Genomic DNA, 17,336 nt, shown 5'->3' with positions numbered 1-17,336 from the left:
GTGCACGTGTGAAGGTTAGTTACAGGATTGTTAGAGTGATTCTCAGTATAGGAGATATTTACTTAGATATATTTCTATGCTTTCTCAGTGGTATATATATTGTAGATAACCAACTCTATTGTAACAGTGTATTCATTTTTTAATCAATCTCAGTATTCTTCAACACCAAAAACTCTCTCTTTCTCTCTGTTTTCTCTGCTTTTTCTCTGTGCTCTTACATGGTATCAGAGCTTGAATCCACAACAATGGCTTCCACAAATGCAACCTCTTCATCTTCTACTTCAAATTCAACATCTGCAGTTTTACCTGTTAATACTTCACTGCTTTTGCTATCCAATATGTCTTCGATGATGACTGTCAAGCTCGATTATGGCAACTACATCGTTTGGAAGCATCAAATTGAGGTAATTCTTGAAACTTACTCGATGATTGATGTGATTGATGACTCTATTATAGCTCCGAATCGTTTTCTCAAAGATTCTTCTGGCAATTTCACTACTGAGATTAGCCCTAATTTCATTTCCTGGAAAAACCGTGAGCAAGCAATGTTTACTTTTATCAATTCAACTCTGTCTCCTTCAATTCTTGCTCTTACTGTTGGGCAAAAGTCTGCCAAGGGAGTTTGGAAAGTATTGGAAAAGAGATTTGCTTCAATTTTAAGATCTCATGTGATGAGTCTTCAAAATGAATTGAATGCAATCAAGAAAGGTTCTGATTCAATTGACAATTATTTTCAAAAGATTAAGCAAACTCGTGATAAGCTAGCTGTTGTTTCAGTGTTTCTTGATGATGAAGAGCTTCTTCATATAGCTCTTGATGGATTGCTGTCTGAATATGACTCTTTCAGTTCCGCAATCAGGACTCGTAGTGATGTTCTGTCTATTGAAGAACTTAACACTTTGCTCAATTCTGAAGAAAGAGTGATTAGGAAGAGGTCTAAAGCTTTTGTTGTTGATCCTAATTCAGTAGCCATGGCAATGAACTTTCAACCACAGCATCAGGGTTTTCCTCGAGGAAGAGGTGGTAGAAACAATAATCAGAGAGGCAGAGGTGGTCGTGGATATAATCCAAATGGTGGTCACAATTCTAGTGGATATGGTAATTCAGGTTATAATCCGAATTCTAGAGGATATGGCAATTCAAGTTACAATCCTCATTCAGGTCCACAGTATAATCAATCTAAGTCTCAAGGAGGACAAGGTCAATCCAATAGGCCAATTTGTCAAATTTGTGGAAAACTGGTCATATAGCAGTTGATTGCTATCACAGGATGGACTTTGCATATCAGGGAAAACATGCTCCTACCAAGTTAGCCTCAATGGGAGCTAACTCTTCACAAGTGCAGTCATGTAATGGTTGGCTCACTGATACTGGATGCTCAGATCACGTTGCTCCAAATCTATCTCAGTTGTCATTGCATCAACAACCAGTTCAAGGCAATGAGACAGTTACTGTAGGCAATGGACAAGAGCTTCCTGTCACTCATGTGGGTCATGGTGAGCTTCAAACCTCTACTCATAATTTTAGGCTTAATAATATACTTTGTGTTCCTGATCTTGCATCCAGTCTCTTGTCTGTTCATAAGTTGTGTCTTCAAAATAATGCATTTTGTTATTTTGATGCTGAGAAGTTCTCAATTCAGGATTTGCCTTCGGGGAGGATCCTCTACAAAGGGTTGAGTAAGGATGGAGTCTATCCTATTCCCACTACTTCTACACTTTCATCCTCTGCTGTTTTCAACTCTAAGTCTAATGTGTCTGCTTTTACTTCTATCAAACCTGATCTGATCTTGCTTTGGCATCATAGACTTGGACATCCAAGTTCTAGAATTTTATATTCTGCCTTGCAAAATGTAATAAAGCATGTGTCTTTGTCTCAGATTGATACACTTTGCTCTTCCTGTACATATTGTATAAGTGCTAAAATGCACAAGTCATCTTTGAATAAAACTTCCATTGTGTATAATTCTGTCTTGGATATTGTTCATAGTGATGTTTGGGGTCCTGCCCCTCTCACATCTATTCTTGGCTTCAACTACTATGTAATTTTTGTTGATGATTGTACAAGATTTACATGGTTATTTCTGTTGAAACATAAGCATGAAGTTCTTTCTGTGTTCAAACATTTTAAAGCTCTTATTGAAACTCAATATTCTACCAAACTTAAAGTCCTTAGGACAGATAATGATACTGAGTACACTAACTCTGCTTTTCAAGCATTTTGTTCATCCAATGGCATTCTTCATCAAACCTCTTGTCCCCATACTCCACAGCAAAATGGTGTTTCTGAGAGAAAACATAGACATATAGTTGAAACTGGTCTTTCTCTCCTCTACAAATCCAATCTTCCTTATAACTACTGGTCTTATGCTTTTTCCACTGCTGTATATCTTATCAATAGGTTGCCTTCTTCTGTTTTGAACTTCAAGTCTCCTTGGCAGTCCCTTTATTCCAAACCACCTCCTCTTCATGCTCTTAAGTCATTTGGTTGTGCTTGCTATCCATATCTAACCCCTTATAATAAAAATAAGCTTCAACCCAAGTCCAAAGAGTGCATCTTTCTTGGATATCCTCCATTATCCAAGGGTTATATCTGCCTTGATCCTTCTTCAAATAGAATTTACATTGCTTGTTTTGTTTTGTTCAATGAATCTCTTTTTCCTTTTACTCATAATTCTGCCTGCACTAATCCTAATCTTCCTTTCAAATCTGATTTTTCTCATTGGTTTCCTTCCTCCTCTCCTTCCATTGCTGATCCTATTGATGTTCCCTCTCCCTGTACTTCTTCTTTTCCTTTAGATCTTACTGATTCTCTAATACCCTCTGCTCTAACTTCATCATTGCCTATACCTGTTGTTCCATCTCCACCTAATCCACCACCTATACCTGCCGCCTCTCTACCTGATTCCTCCCCATCTATACCTGATTCATCTTCTATTCCTTCTGCCTCTTCTTTGCCTGTCACTCATAATAATCATCCTATGGTTACAAGATCTAAACATGGTATATATAAGCCTAAAGCTTTACAGGTTACTAATGACTACACTGTGATAGAACCACCATCTTTTGCCATTGCTGTCAAACATCCTCAGTGGGTTGCAGCCATGGATTCTGAATTTAACTCTCTTCAGCAACAAAAGACTTGGTCTTTGGTACCTAGGCTAGTTAATAAAAACATTGTTACTTGTAAATGGGTGTACAAATTGAAAAGGAATAGTGATGGGTCCATTGCTAGGTACAAAGCTAGGCTGGTTGCTCAGGGCTATCTTCAACAGTTTGGGTTGGACTATGAGAAGACTTTTAGTCCTGTTGTGAAACCTGCCACTGTCAGGTTGCTTTTGGCTTTGGCTATGAATTAGAATTGGGAACTAAGGGAGCTTGATGTGAGCAATGCCTTCCTACATGGTTTTTTAAAAGAGGAGGTGTATATGGCTCAACCTCAAGGGTATGTTGATTCTAAGTTTCCTAAGCATGTTTCCCTTCTCCATAAAGCTCTCTATGGTCTTAAGCAAGCCCCTAGGGCTTGGTTCAAACGGTTTACCTCTCACTTATTTCACATTGGATTCTCTGCTTCAGATGCTGACGGTAATCTCTTCATTTACAAGCATGATTGTCATTTGGTCTTTCTTTTATTGTATGTTGATGACATTGTTCTTACTGGCAATGATTCAACTTTTACTGCTTCTCTCATTCATCGGTTGGGTTCTGAATTTGCTCTCAAGTATCTAGGCCCTCTTCATTACTTTCTTGGCCTTCAGATTGACTATACATCCACTGTGTTATTTGTACATCAAACAAAATATGCCTTAGATTTGTTGGAAATTTTTGCTATGGTTGATTGCAAACCTTGCAAGACTCCTTGCTCCCTAAATCAGCATCTTCTCCCTCATGACAGTTCTCTTCTTGCTAATCCTACTCCATACAGAAGTCTTGTTGGAGCCCTTCAGTGCCTCACCTTCACACGACCTGACCTGTCCTTTGTAGTCCAGCAAGCTTGCCAATTTATGAGTCTTCCTACTCAGAATCATCTTCAAGTTGCTAAGCGTATTTTGAGATACATTCAAGGGACTTTACACTACGGTCTTGCTTTTACCCCTGACCCTATCTCTTTATCTGCTTATAGTGATGTAGATTGGGCAGGGGATCCTGTGGATCGTCGGTCCATTACTGGCATTGTTGTCTTTTTTGGGAATTGTCCTATTACTTGGTCCGCCAAGAAACAAGCTACTGTATTGAGATCTTCCACTGAGGCTGAGTATAGAGCCTTAGCCTCTTCCGCTACTGAACTTTGTTGGATTCGTATGCTTCTTCGAGATTTGGGTGTCTTTCTTCCTTGGCCTCCTTTATTGTGGTGTGATAACGTTAGTGCATTGGCTATTGCTTCAAATCCTGTGTTTCATGCTCGGACCAAGCACATCGAGGTTGATTACCATTTTGTGCGTGAAAGGGTTCTTAGACATGATCTTTTGGTGCAGTATATTTCTTCCCATGACCAGCTTGCTGACATTTTTACTAAGGGATTGCCTTCTCCACGGTTTCACTGGCTTACCTCCAAACTCATGTGGAAATTTCCCTTTCGTTTGAGGGGGGATGAAAGCTCAAGCTGTAAAATTGAAGAGCTTCATGACACAGATGAAGCAATGACAATTCCAATAGTAAAACCAGTGTCGTCTAAGAAGAGTAAATGAAAAATGTGTGTAGTTTATGTTATGTAACTTAGACTTGGTTTAGTGCTTATACGTGTGCACGTGTGAAGGTTAGTTACAAGATTGTTAGAGTGATTCTCAGTATAGGAGATATTTACTTAGATATATTTCTATGCTTTCTCAGTGGTATATATATTGTAGATAACCAACTCTATTGTAACAGTGTATTCATTTTTTAATCAATCTCAGTATTCTTCAACACCAGAAACTCTCTCTTTCTCTCTGTTTTCTCTGCTTTTCTCTGTGCTCTTACAAAAAGAAAAAAAAAAAGTTACAAAGTTATAGGCAATAAGAACATCACTCAAATAGAGGGCAACAACCAAAATCAAAAGAGCCTACATGACATCAATTCTTTCTTTTTCTTTTTTTTATTGCAATATTACTACATAACATTAATAAAACTTAAGTGCTGCAAGCAACTACATCAGAGGCCAAAGCAGCTTCTAAAAAGCTGGGGATCTCTTCAACCCATGCCTCAAAATCAACTACAGACTTAGCATGATGAGCTAGAAGATAAGCTGGCCTATTGCCTACCCTTTTTATGTGAGAAAAATCAAAAGAAAGAAAAGCTTGAAGATGATAGAGAATGCCTTCCAACACGTTGGCAACAGCAGGTGGGACTAAGGAGCCTCCTTTAAGAAAATTGTATACTTGTAGAGAGTCCCCTTCGAAAATGATCTCTTGAATTCCAACATCCCTTGCAAACAACATAGTAGCTTCCATCGCCTTAGCTTCAGCTTCAAGAGCGCCTAAAGGAGCATATATCTGCTAACTTAAGGCACCAACAACTTGACCAATAGCATCGCGAATAATCACACCCACGCCAACAGTAAGTTGCTCCTTGAAAACAGCTCCATCAACGTTTGCTTTGTTCACACCAGGCATGGGGCGTTTCCACCTAGTATGGAGAGGGATTTCTAGCAATTTGGGGCTGTCATGACCCAAACCCGATACTTGGATTTGTGATCATGACTGATATGCTAATATCAAGCTTAAACTTGATATTAACAAGAACCAACTTAACTTTTACAAAAGCTTCCCTCTTTCTTTTCATTCTTGATTTTTTACTTAAATGATATAACTTTTCACTTCACATTCAAAGCATCTACACTGTACTCAAAGAATAATATAATCCACCAGGTACTCAAATTCTAAATTTCACATAATACATCTCTTAATACTTTAAGGTATACAACTTTAATTAGATCCTAAAATACACAATACTACAAAGCTAACCATCAAATGTTAATTTGGGAATCTATACATTTAAAACTAAATCAAGTTCCTTCCAAAACTCAACTAAGGCTCCCTCTGCTCCAAAATAAAACCTATTGATTAAGGGCGAACATGCTTGTTGTTTGGGTTAATATATTGAGATTAGATATTACATCAAGTAAAGTGAAGTCAAATTAATGAAGTGAATAGCTCAACCTCTTTATGTGTAGCTTCGCCAAAAAGCTTGTACTTGTTGAAGTACGTTTTGCTTCCCCTAATTCCAAAACACAACAATAGACTTGCAACTACAGTATAGGAAAAAGCTTCTCTTTGATAGCGGTAGTATGAGGGTTCGGAATGCATCTGATCATAATTAGAGACTTAAAAATTCATCTTGCGAGGCATTTGAAAAGGTGTATATCTTTCTTGTAATGCCTTTCATTCCACTATTTTGATCGAGAAAGAATCTCTTCCAAACGACCAAGTCTTAATGATATTTAAAAACGATGCTTCCTTAGCCGTGTGGAACATGGATTAGCGTTATGTCATTCTTTACAAGCGATCTCCAGCATCTCAAGTTATTAAGTAGGGATAGGATTCATTCTTAGGCTGTCACCACGTTCGGCTGTACGTGAGACCACCCCCCCCCCCCCCCCCCCCCACCCCCTTTTGAGACTCGAAAGATTTATATAGCTATCGTTTCACTACCTCTAGTATTCAATGGCTTTCAAGGAATGAAATATTATCAAGCACCCTTCACTATTCCAGGATATTCATATGTGATATTCATTCCACTATTTCCTAGTAACTGCTTTCTTGGTAATTTTCATGTAATTATAGTTACTCTTTTCTTGATCATATTTGATTTTCACCAATATCTTAGTTATCTGACTACGGAGCATCACGTTGGCTTTGAAGCAAATGCAAGTAGCTAGGCGACTCGAATCTATGTTTTCTATGTTTCACTCGGGTACTATTTGCTTGGATGTGTTTGAAAGCCTCAAGATAACATGCAGAAAAATTATTTCTAAGTTTGGATTTTAATTTTCTAAGGTGTGGGATAGAAAAAGAAATTTATATCTAATTTAACCTTTGACAATATCACACCATTCAGTAAGTGTTAATTTTGAAACTTTTACCATTTTAATACATTTTCTTTCTCTACACTCCCTACTTATCAAATTTAAGATAAATTGAATATTAATAAGTATTTTCAACATTTTTTTTTTTTTGGCATTTGTAAAACGTGTGTTTATGAATTTTATTAACACAAAAATTGATTTATATGTCAAGAAGGATGAAAACTTATGATCTAGCAGTGAATTTTTAAAATACTAATTTAATAAATAATTGGTGTAACGAAAAATTACTTGATTTTTTTTTTTTTTCTTAAGATAGTAAAAATGTAACTTTTTTTTTTGGTTAAGAAGAATAGAAAAAACGTAACTTGATTTGACTATGTACATTGATAACTCAGAAAAAATAAAATACCCATACCAAAATATTTTATTCCATTAACTCATAAAAGAAAAAGGCAAAACGTGATTAGAAGCACATGACAATATATATTGGATAAAGCAACAAATCACACACATTGCTTCCAAAAGTAGACATTAAAATAAGATAAGTTCGTGTGCCTCTCTAAAGTAAGACATATTGTTGAATAACATACATACGAAGAACAATTGAGAATCTGAATTTTACATCTTAGAGAGGGTCATTGTTATTGCAAATATTACACCTTACAGATTGCTACAATATGTATTCTCCCGCAAGACTGTTGCAAAATCAACCATTGCTATTCAAACCCTGTAATATGAACATTTATGCCTACTAATTCCCACTGCCAAAGGCAAAAAATTACTGACTAGCTAGTAAGATACCGAAAGCCAACGCCTAAGAAAAGCAAGAAAACTGTCACTACTAGCAAGAACGAAGAATCAAACTAAAAAGACTGTCCCTGTAACATGGAATTATGCACACTCAATCCTCCTGCCAAAGGCAAAGAATTACTACTACTACTACTACTACTACCTAGTGAGATACCAAAAGCCAACGCCAAAGAAACCAAGAAAACGATCATTACTATCAAGAATCAAACCAAAAAGAGTGTCAGTAACTCACAAAGAAGCCTTCTTTTGGTTCTTGCATGCATGCCATATCCATATATTGCTCGACTAATTATTGATTGGCCTCTGCTTGATGCCATGATCCAAATCATCAACTGTTCTTAAGGAGATGACAAAGCAAAGCCTGTCCGTTTCTTTATGGCGAAACATTCACAACGTAACAAAATCTTTAAACGCTCGTAGGTCATGTTCATTACAGAATGCTGCCCACCCTCGAGTAAGTATATGGCGCTTATTCTTGCATGAAGTTTGCTCCAACTCTTATCGGAAACGCCTTGCCTTGTACATCATATACCGTGACTGGAATTCCTTGACGAACAAAACCTCGCAGCTCTTCATCCTTCAACAATGGAAAGAGGAACTTTCTTACAGCTTTTTTGCTTAAGAAAAGACGATAATGTTGCTTGATATCATTTTCTTGCAACTGCTTCTCAAAAGGTGTAGTGTATTCATTATTCTTAACTAAGCTGCCAATATTTCTCCGAACTGGTGGCATCTTTGGGTGCTCATAGGCATAAATGCGGGACTCAAGTGTGCTTTGAAGGCCTTTTGGTTTCGCATTTTCCTTTGGTTTTGGATTACTGGTTGCTCTACCATTATCAACAACACACTTTCTTTTCTTGTTCTTGTTCTGTGCCTCCAAAGTCGTAGCAATATCCTCCTGATCTTTGGACGTGCTTGCCTTTGAGCCTTTGCCCATATTTGCTTCTTTTCTGTTTCTTTTTCTATCCCCCGCCATGGATTCTGTGAAAAAGAAAGAGAAATTTTTCTCAGAAGAGTCTAGTTTCTTGGAGCGGTGAGAATTGTTTGTAATCTAAGAGACTTTCTTGGAGCGATGTGTAAAATGTAGGGGTGGCAAAATAAGCCCAATCCTATTTGCCTACCCAAACTCACCCACTCTAATTGAATCCAACCTCATCCAATTATTAGTTAGGTTAAATGGGCATTAACCTAATTAGATCCAATAATTATTGGGTTTTAACTAAGAACCATTTAACCCAAAAAAATACACCTAAATTCAACCCAACCCTTTCCATAAAAATAAAAAATAAATAAAAAATAAAAAATAAAAAAACCTCTAACGTTTTAGTATTTTTATTTTCCTTCACTTTCTAGGACCCAAACACCTCTCTCTCTCCTCTCGCTTGCTCTCTCTCTTTCTCTCTCTAGCTCTCACAGAGAACAATGAAGCACAACAAACACGTTTCTCAATGGCAATCCAATCTACATTTAGCAAATCAAAAGCACAAAAATTCAAACCTACAAGTTTCATCGACACGTGGATCGGTTTCGCCCAAGGCTTCGATCTGGATCTTAAGCCCTTCTTCATAGCAAGCAATTGAGCGATCCACCTGTCCAAGCATCGAAAACATGTCGCTGAGTTGCATGTGATCGAAAAACGCTGCAAACGCGTGGTCGGCGCTTCTAGGAGGATCTGGAACCTGAATGGCCCGCTCCAAAATCGAAATCGCCTCCTCGAACCGCTCTAAACTCGAGTAGATCACCGCCGAAACGTGAAGGCTCATCGCCAAGTCCAGACTCGGCTCGCCGTCATCTCCACTGGAGCACCGCTCGAACTTTTTATTGTATCACTAGCAAGCAATTATTACTTTTTATGCTCACTCCCTCTCTCTAGTTCTATAGAAAATTGCTTGGTTAGAAGTTCCAAAAGGAGTTTCAATGGGTTTGCTGCCAAGCTCACTGGTCGTGAAAGACAAAAGCTTGAGTTAGGGTACTTTTTGACTTGATAGTTGTCACATTATATCTTAAACACTATTACTGGGTTTGAATTTTCTTTTTTCTTTTTTAATTTGGGTAATTTAAGAATGGAGTAATTGATAAGGACGCGTTCATTTTTCTCTTTTTTTGGTTCAGTAGAATTTCTATTTGTTTCCATGATAGTTGCTTTCGAAATTCCAGGAAAATTTTGAGCTTGAAATGACATTTTTTGTATTTGTTGTACTATTTGGTTGCCAAGAAAGTGAGAGAAAATAGAAAAGAAAAGAAAATATTTTTTTATTTGAATTTTTAATATAATTGTTGACACGTGCTTATGTGAAATTTTTTAATCTCAAAAATGGAAACTAGAGAGAGTGAAAAAGAGAATCTAAGAAATTGTTGGAATTTTCACTATAATGATATTTTAGTAATGTTGATAATTGGATAAGTTGGAATTTACTTACAATAATTGGGTTAGGTTGGATTGAATTTGAGTTAAAAGCAATTAGTTTAAATAGGTTTTAATGGGTAAATGAGTTTTATATACCAAACTCAATTATGATCACCCCAAATCCGCCCATTTGACACTTCTAGTAAAATGAAATGGCTGGAGATTTTTAATTAAGAACGATCTGCTTTGTAAACCCACAATTTATAGGAAATTTCTTTTATGGAATGACGTGGCATGCAACCCGATATGTCTACTTTGCCTTCTCTATATATCTTTTATGAACAATTGCATGCAACCCAATATGTCATACAAAATAATGAATCCTTACAATAGCGTGGCTGGACCTTTTTATAAATTTGACGTAACACATTGAAACTGTTTATTTTATCACCACTTGGGTTTCAGTTCAAGTTTGGAGTGAGGTGGAGCCGAAGGCGATCTGATGTTCAAAGCTTATAAGCAATAATTCTCCCATATAGTTTCTCTCTCAAATATTTATATAAAAATAAGAGAGTCCCGCATAGTTTTTTACTCTCACTCGTCCGGTTTCATATATACATTCAACATGACTCAAGAAATCACATATCCGTAATCATTGCACACTACGTAAGTTTTTTTTGACAATCAGTTCCATAATTGGGGTCTCTCCTTGAGAGTCCCTTTTGGCACTAATATTATCTCCTCTAATTTCAGAGTACAGGCTTCAATAAATCAAAGAATTCCGCATTAAAAAAGAACAAATCTTGGGCATCATGTTTATCCATCAAACAACCCCCTCCCCACCCCAACCGGTTTCTCTCTCTCTCCCTAACCCCTTTTTATATTGTATTCCATTTCTTAAAGTAAACACTGCATTGCATTTTCCGTCCCTCCTGGAGATTATTGAAGGATACTCAGCTTCAACACTTGTCAATCATCCAGAGTATGAACTTACATAGGATTTTTACATGACTGAGATTTCTAGCCACCAATGTATCCCAGCCGATGAAGGATCATCGCCAAAATTAACATGCATATAGCCAGAATCAAGCCAGGTCTTCCCAGCAGCCAATTCTTTGTCTTCTTTACACCTTCCACTCCTCTTTGAAGCCTGTCTGCCCAACGCATCTGCACCAACAATTCACAGGAAACCAAAAAACTCATATTCATCATCAACTACAGTAACAGTAAGCTGTGCAAATTTTGGATCAGATGAGTTAGGTATATTTTCTCAAGAGGAATCTTTTATAGCCTGTAACTTCAACGGACCTCGTCTCCAATGACTGGTTTTTGAGTCAAACAACTTAAACATCTAAAGACAATTTGAATCTTAAAACTTTCATTACATTACATAGGATGAGAGTGAAACAACATAAATTTCACTTAAATTGAGGGGTGCGTTATAGATTTTCTTTTCAATTCTGAGACAATCTATACCAAAAAAAAGTCTCATAATGTGGTGTTCACTTTTATTTGATATTATTTTCATCCATTTTCCAAACGTCAAGTAGATCCAAATCATATCTAATTCACTCATGACAATAGCAGTGACATTTCATAAATGACAATGATACATGCCTACTAAAAACTTGAAGAAATACCTTCTTTATAAATTAAGGATGCAAACTGAACATATTCTAGAATACTATATTGCAAATTAAAAATTTCTAGCTAGTTCTATTATAAAGAATGAGACATGCATTAAAAATTTGGGTAAAGATTTGGTACCATTTTATCCAAGTCGTCTGGTGATAATGATGACATAGCTTGTTGAGCTTTTGCTGCATCTTCTCGAGAAAGCTTCATACCAAACTGTTCACTCATGTTTGCCATCATGTCTGGATTCATATTCTTAATCATTGATGTAAACATCTGCCAAAGATCGTGCAAATTTTATTCATGAACTCTTTTAGCCACAGAAAATAATGTAATTCCATTGGCACAATAAACAATTCAAAGCACAAACTCATCCTTGGGGCTATACTTTTTCAGAAACAAGCAGTATCCAGTGACCAAGTAATATCCAAAAGTGGAAACAAAAAATACACAGAAATCGAAAATTGTCATAACATATGTAGTCTGACTGCATCGAATAAAGTTTCAAATTAATGACAAATTAATATAGCATCTGACAGATTTTTTTTTATTTTTTTGGGAAAAGAAAATTCTTGATTTCAAACTGGGCTTCACTAAACATTTAAGAACATTTCACTAGGACAAATTTTTTATTTTTAATCTACATAAAGCAACCAAACATCTAATTTATGCTTTTATAAAATCAACAAACCTGCCGCATTGCTGGATCTTTCATTTGATTTCTCATCTGTTCTTGCAAATCAGGAGTCGAGGATGGGAAGCTTGATGGAGTAGAAGTTCTTAAATTTGAAAACATATCACGAGATGTACTAGATTCACCCACAACACTAGATCTATCAACTACAGGATTTTCCTGGGCTGCTGAAGATTTTATCCCAGTATCTGAAACCCCTTTTACAGCTGCTGCTGTAGGAACTGAGTCCATCCCTTTCAAAGAGGATGCCATTTCAAACATCTTCTGAAGGTCATCCGGTGACATTTTATTCATCATATTAGTTGCCGTTTTAAGCATGTCAGGTGTCATATTTGGAGGAACTGAGCTGCCAGGATTATTATCTGAGGAACCTCCCATAAAATAAGGGTTCTCCCCCTGAAATGAAGAAGCCATTTCAAGCATTTTTTGAAGTTCTTCAGGTGACATCTTGCTGATCACATTTGATGCAGTCTTAACCATTTCAGGAGGTACCTCTCCACAATTTCCAGAATTCATGGCAGCCAGTGTGTCCGGATCAACATTTGAAATAAAATTCTGGAACGATCTATAAAACAAATACACCATGCACAGAAACAAAGGTTAGCTATCTTACGGATTATAACTCAATGACTGTACAGAACATAGAAAAGGATGCATCAACAGGACAAGACCTTTAGAAATTAGAATTCAGAAGGGGGGAATATATATACATATATATATTCCCAATAGGACTACATCTTATTTCAAAATTAAATTCAGTTCTGAGACAACTTGTTGCAAAATATAGCCTGAACTGGGACATTTCAGCAAGTTTTCTTTACAAAATGAACGCACTGCTATGGAAAAGTAGTCAGGTGAAAATTGATGTTCATCCAATATCCACTCTTAATCCCTTTTATTTTGCCAAACAAAACTATTGCATTATCAAATTACTACATCCTCCATGATATATTGGGCTCAAGCACGGAATTTTATAACAACCATTGAGATTTTTCTCTGCAGTACATAATCTAAATTATTCATAGTAATGGCAATTATGTATTACTGTATCTTAGAGGATCCATGATAGCAAATAACAAAAGTCAATCTAGAAAACATGAACAAACACCTCACCAAATACTCCAAAACTAAATGAGGTCTGTAATATGTAATGGTCACATGCAAGTAATCTTTAACAAAAAATTATTATTAGACAAGCAGGCAATAACTCTTTTATGGACGCAAACAAACCTGATTGTGTCTGGGTCATCTTTCAAAGCATGCAAAGACTCAGAATTGGACATAATACCCCCTCTGTTAACTGCACTTTGTCTCTTAGTAGAGTCACCATTTTGATGTGGCTGTACCACTGAATGCTCCATGGATGAGTTTTTATGATTTTCAGAAGAGACCGTCTCGACCTCTTCAGTAATTTCTTCAATCACTAAACCTATTAAACAAGCAAAGATCAATAATAAGTCAAAAGATTGTATATCTGGGATATATATATGCTATAGATCTCACTCATTTAAGAAGTTAATACAGGGACCCCAAAAAAACAAGAAAAGAACATACCTCTTTGTGCATGCCCACCCCCTTCTTTGGCCAATTTTTCCTTTGCATCCCTATGTCAGCAATTTGATACCATTTAACTTGTCAATTTTGACAGCTCAGATGCTTAATGTTAAAACTGAGAGTTAAATAACTTATAAAAGGGAATGTAAATCCAAAAAATCAAGAATCCTGATTTCTGAAATATAAGAGCCATTTATAGGATTGGCAACAGTCTTAATGGTATAAACCGTAGGCTTAAAGAAGTAAAACATGATATGTTTAAAATTTTGTGATTTGTAAACTATTTGGATTAAATTATCAACTGATTCTCAGTGGAAAAAATAAAAAAATTCTTTCTTTTTTAAGATCTCAAAGATTAGCTGTTATTGCATATGGCTCACCACTCAACCCCAGTCCAAAGGACTCACATTGATGCATACATCAGCTGTACGTATGACATGTTCAGTAAATACTTTCATTATTCTTTGGTTGATAGATAGAGATTGAGAGAGGAGCACACCTTAAAACTTCTGCAATTGTTTCATCATCTGGGGAAACTTCAAGTGCCTTGCTCAAATCAGACACAGCATCCTAACATATTCAGAAATGCCATTAGATAACACAAGCAAATCAGCATACAGTTACATTAATATATACATCCTTCAAAGACCAATTAGTTAATCACTGCATATAAATACATAGAACTCACTTCTAATTGACCAAGTTCTTTGTATGCTTGTCCTCTTCGGTAAAGAGCTTTGATATTGTTCGCATCATATGCCAAAACCTGAAGTAATAAAAGAACTAAATAACTTAGATTAAAGGTGGAACGACACTTACAGGCACGTGAAGAAAGTAACTAATAAAAAAATAATGTCCACTTACATAGGCAGCATAAAGCAAGACAAAAGGAAATATTTTAGCTTATGTTCTCAGATACTCTTCCTAGTTATATTATCAGTTATGCTAGGCTCCATAATTTATTAGTTTCAATTACTACATACTGTTTTATTAGTGGGTGTTGTTACATCAAAATGTGTGGATATAGACATGATCAATTGACAACCAATATCATAAAACAAAACGATACCAGAAGAGAAAAATGACTTCTTCATACCTCAGAGCCTTCATTTATGCATTCATCATACTGTCTTGTTTTCAAATAACACGACATCAAGTTGAGTGAGCATGCCAACAGAACTGTTCTGCCTTTGGAAGATAAAATGCCTTGTAAATTTTTCTTTGCCTAAGATTTAGAGAGCAAAAACAATATTATATCAGTCAAAAGGGACTCCACACCCAGCAAGGGAACAATCTCTTGGACCAATAACAAAAATAAATGAATGTATGAATGAGTAAATAAAAGGTTCAAACAGACACAAAGGTTCACTTACAAGCAAATATTTCTCTGAGGCATCACCGAACCTTCCCTGGCTGTGAAGCTCATTCCCCTGCCAAATTGAAAATAAATCCATAAATGCATGGTAGACATGGACCAAGCCAAGAGGGTTGAAGGGGGGCTATCACCCGTCTACCCACTTCTAACCCCAACCAGAAAAAATTTTACTCATGTCATTTGGATAAATGCACCCCAAACAACCCTCCCCTAAGAAATGCCGCTCATTGACTTCTCTAAACCAAAAATTCTTCTTTCCTTTTAGAGAATCGATATATATCTTATATGCTGTGGGTCTTATATTTGAAAAGTGACATACAAGCGAATTTTTAATTTTTATTCTCTTTTAAAATTCTTTCCATATTAAAGCAATACCCCTTTTAAGGTGAATTTGGATTTAAAGATAAAGCAAATTTTCCTCCAACTCACTACATAGAAACTCAAATAAGCATCTACTTGTATTTTCAGTCACATGACCTACTTAATAGTCACATTACTTTTTAAATGAGTTAGTAAACCATGTGATTTAATACATGTGGATGGTCTTATAACCCACCACGTAATGGTATGGAAGAGATTCCTCCAAGCCAAACTGGAGTAAAACTTTGTCCGTAAAAGATTACATTTGACATTTTTTGCATTAATTTAATTTCTCAATTTACTCTCGAGTATTCAAATGACATGTTTAAAGCATTAAATTTTTTTATATTTAAATTAACATTTTAGTCTAATCAAGGTGGGCCACATGTATTCCTCTCCACCATTCTATTCTATCCGAAGTCCCTATTATCTCTTTAATTTACATATCCTTTTCTACTATCAATGCATTCCTTTTTACATCCTTAGCTTCAAAGTGAAGAGTCCTCACAAGCACAAGATGATTAGGCCCTCAAAACGAATATCGTGTTTGTCAAGCACATGTCTTAATCATTGTAAAGAAATTGATCCATATTTAACATAGACAAACGGATAGCTATTACTTGAGATGGTTACAAGATATACCTTTTTCTTCAGCACCTCAGCTGCACTCAACTCATAGCTCATCTGAGCATCAGCACGGGCACGCATAGCCGCTATCTCTTCGGGCGATGCATTAGCCATCTTCTCACCAATCTCAGCCATCTCCTCGGGACGGGTATGCTTCAACTGCTCTGCAGCCATCTTCAAGTCTTCAGGATTCATGTTCTTCATGCCTTCAGTGGCCATCTTCATCAAATCTGGATTAGACATCATCTGCAATGCCATTCACATAAGATACCCATATAAAAACAATAACTATAACCAACAAAACCATACAATTTAAAGATCCAAAAAAAAAAAAAAAATCAAATGTGGGTGCTAATTATAGCCCCAATCACACCCAATTCGACCATAATTCAAATACATCAATAATACCCAGAACTTGAAATGAAAATTTCTGAGATACCCAATTCTCAAAACTCATAATTTAATCAAATCAGCAGATTATGTAATAACACCAAAAAAGAAAAGTCAAAATTAGAGGCATAGATTGAATGATTAGGTAGAAACCTGTTGTTGGATTCGAGCGAAATCGGCAGGCGACATTCGACTCATCTGCTCCTGAGCGAGCCTTATCATCTCTGGATCCATCATTCCGTTAAACATTCTTCTTCTTCTTCTTCTTCTCTCTCTCTCTCTCTCTCTCCAAACTTCAATTACAAAAAGATCAAAATCTCAAACCCACAAAAATTATAACAATAACAGCTTCTTCTTCTTCTTCTTCTTCCTCGTGATTCTGCTTCTGCAGAAAGATAGAGATCTGAGAGAGTTTGGTTTTAATTTGGGAATTTACTTTTGGTTGGGGGGCTTCAGTTTCTGTTTTTCAGTTTGGGATTTAGGAAATTATTAATGAATGAATAATTGCCGAATAGCCAGCCGAACGAGAAATAAATATTTGT

At 36.3% G+C, this 17,336-nt stretch overlaps 2 protein-coding genes and 1 long non-coding RNA gene across 3 annotated transcripts in view; 1 reads left to right on the top strand and 2 right to left on the bottom strand.

Moving 5' to 3' along the window:
- The first annotated feature begins 3,427 nt into the window (after positions 1-3,427).
- Positions 3,428-4,687, top strand: LOC112009313 (uncharacterized mitochondrial protein AtMg00810-like). Its single transcript, XM_024041645.1, has one exon. It carries the CDS (start codon positions 3,428-3,430, stop codon positions 4,685-4,687), a length of 1,260 nt encoding a protein of 419 aa, XP_023897413.1.
- A 2,918-nt stretch (positions 4,688-7,605) lies between these two features.
- The window catches only part of LOC112032721 (uncharacterized), a 13,398-nt gene continuing 3,667 nt past the window's right edge, over positions 7,606-17,336 (bottom strand). The window contains exon 2 of the long non-coding RNA XR_010632568.1: positions 7,606-8,793. This is a non-coding gene — a long non-coding RNA (uncharacterized LOC112032721). The remainder of the gene's footprint in view (positions 8,794-17,336) is intronic.
- LOC112009327 (outer envelope protein 61) lies at positions 10,786-17,330 on the bottom strand. Its single transcript, XM_024041656.2, has 11 exons — positions 16,948-17,330; positions 16,420-16,650; positions 15,416-15,472; positions 15,139-15,267; positions 14,731-14,808; positions 14,542-14,612; positions 14,043-14,092; positions 13,719-13,917; positions 12,486-13,053; positions 11,927-12,070; positions 10,786-11,326 (listed from the first exon to the last, which is right to left on the bottom strand). Exons 1-11 carry the CDS (start codon positions 17,041-17,043, stop codon positions 11,180-11,182), a joined length of 1,770 nt encoding a protein of 589 aa, XP_023897424.2. The 5' UTR covers positions 17,044-17,330; the 3' UTR covers positions 10,786-11,179.

The sequence above is a fragment of the Quercus suber genome, unplaced genomic scaffold (assembly GCF_002906115.3).
Source record: "Quercus suber isolate HL8 unplaced genomic scaffold, Cork oak 2.0 scaffold_299, whole genome shotgun sequence".
Classification (NCBI taxonomy): domain Eukaryota; kingdom Viridiplantae; phylum Streptophyta; class Magnoliopsida; order Fagales; family Fagaceae; genus Quercus; species Quercus suber.
Note: the sequence above shows the minus strand (reverse complement) of the source record. Positions and strands in the feature narration are given on the sequence as shown.

What these genes read in the sequence shown, in the direction of transcription:
- LOC112009313 (XM_024041645.1), top strand. Translation starts at nt 3,428, where the DNA reads ATGGCTCAACCTCAAGGGTATGTTGATTCTAAGTTTCCTAAGCATGTT.
- LOC112009327 (XM_024041656.2), bottom strand. Translation starts at nt 17,043, where the DNA reads ATGTTTAACGGAATGATGGATCCAGAGATGATAAGGCTCGCTCAGGAG. An exon ending in ACAATTGCAGAAGTTTTAAG is followed by an intron (nt 14,093 to 14,541) that starts GTGTGCTCCTCT and finishes TTGCTGACATAG; the next exon opens with GGATGCAAAGGAAAAATTGG. An exon ending in AAGATCCAGCAATGCGGCAG is followed by an intron (nt 12,071 to 12,485) that starts GTTTGTTGATTT and finishes GATCTTTGGCAG; the next exon opens with ATGTTTACATCAATGATTAA.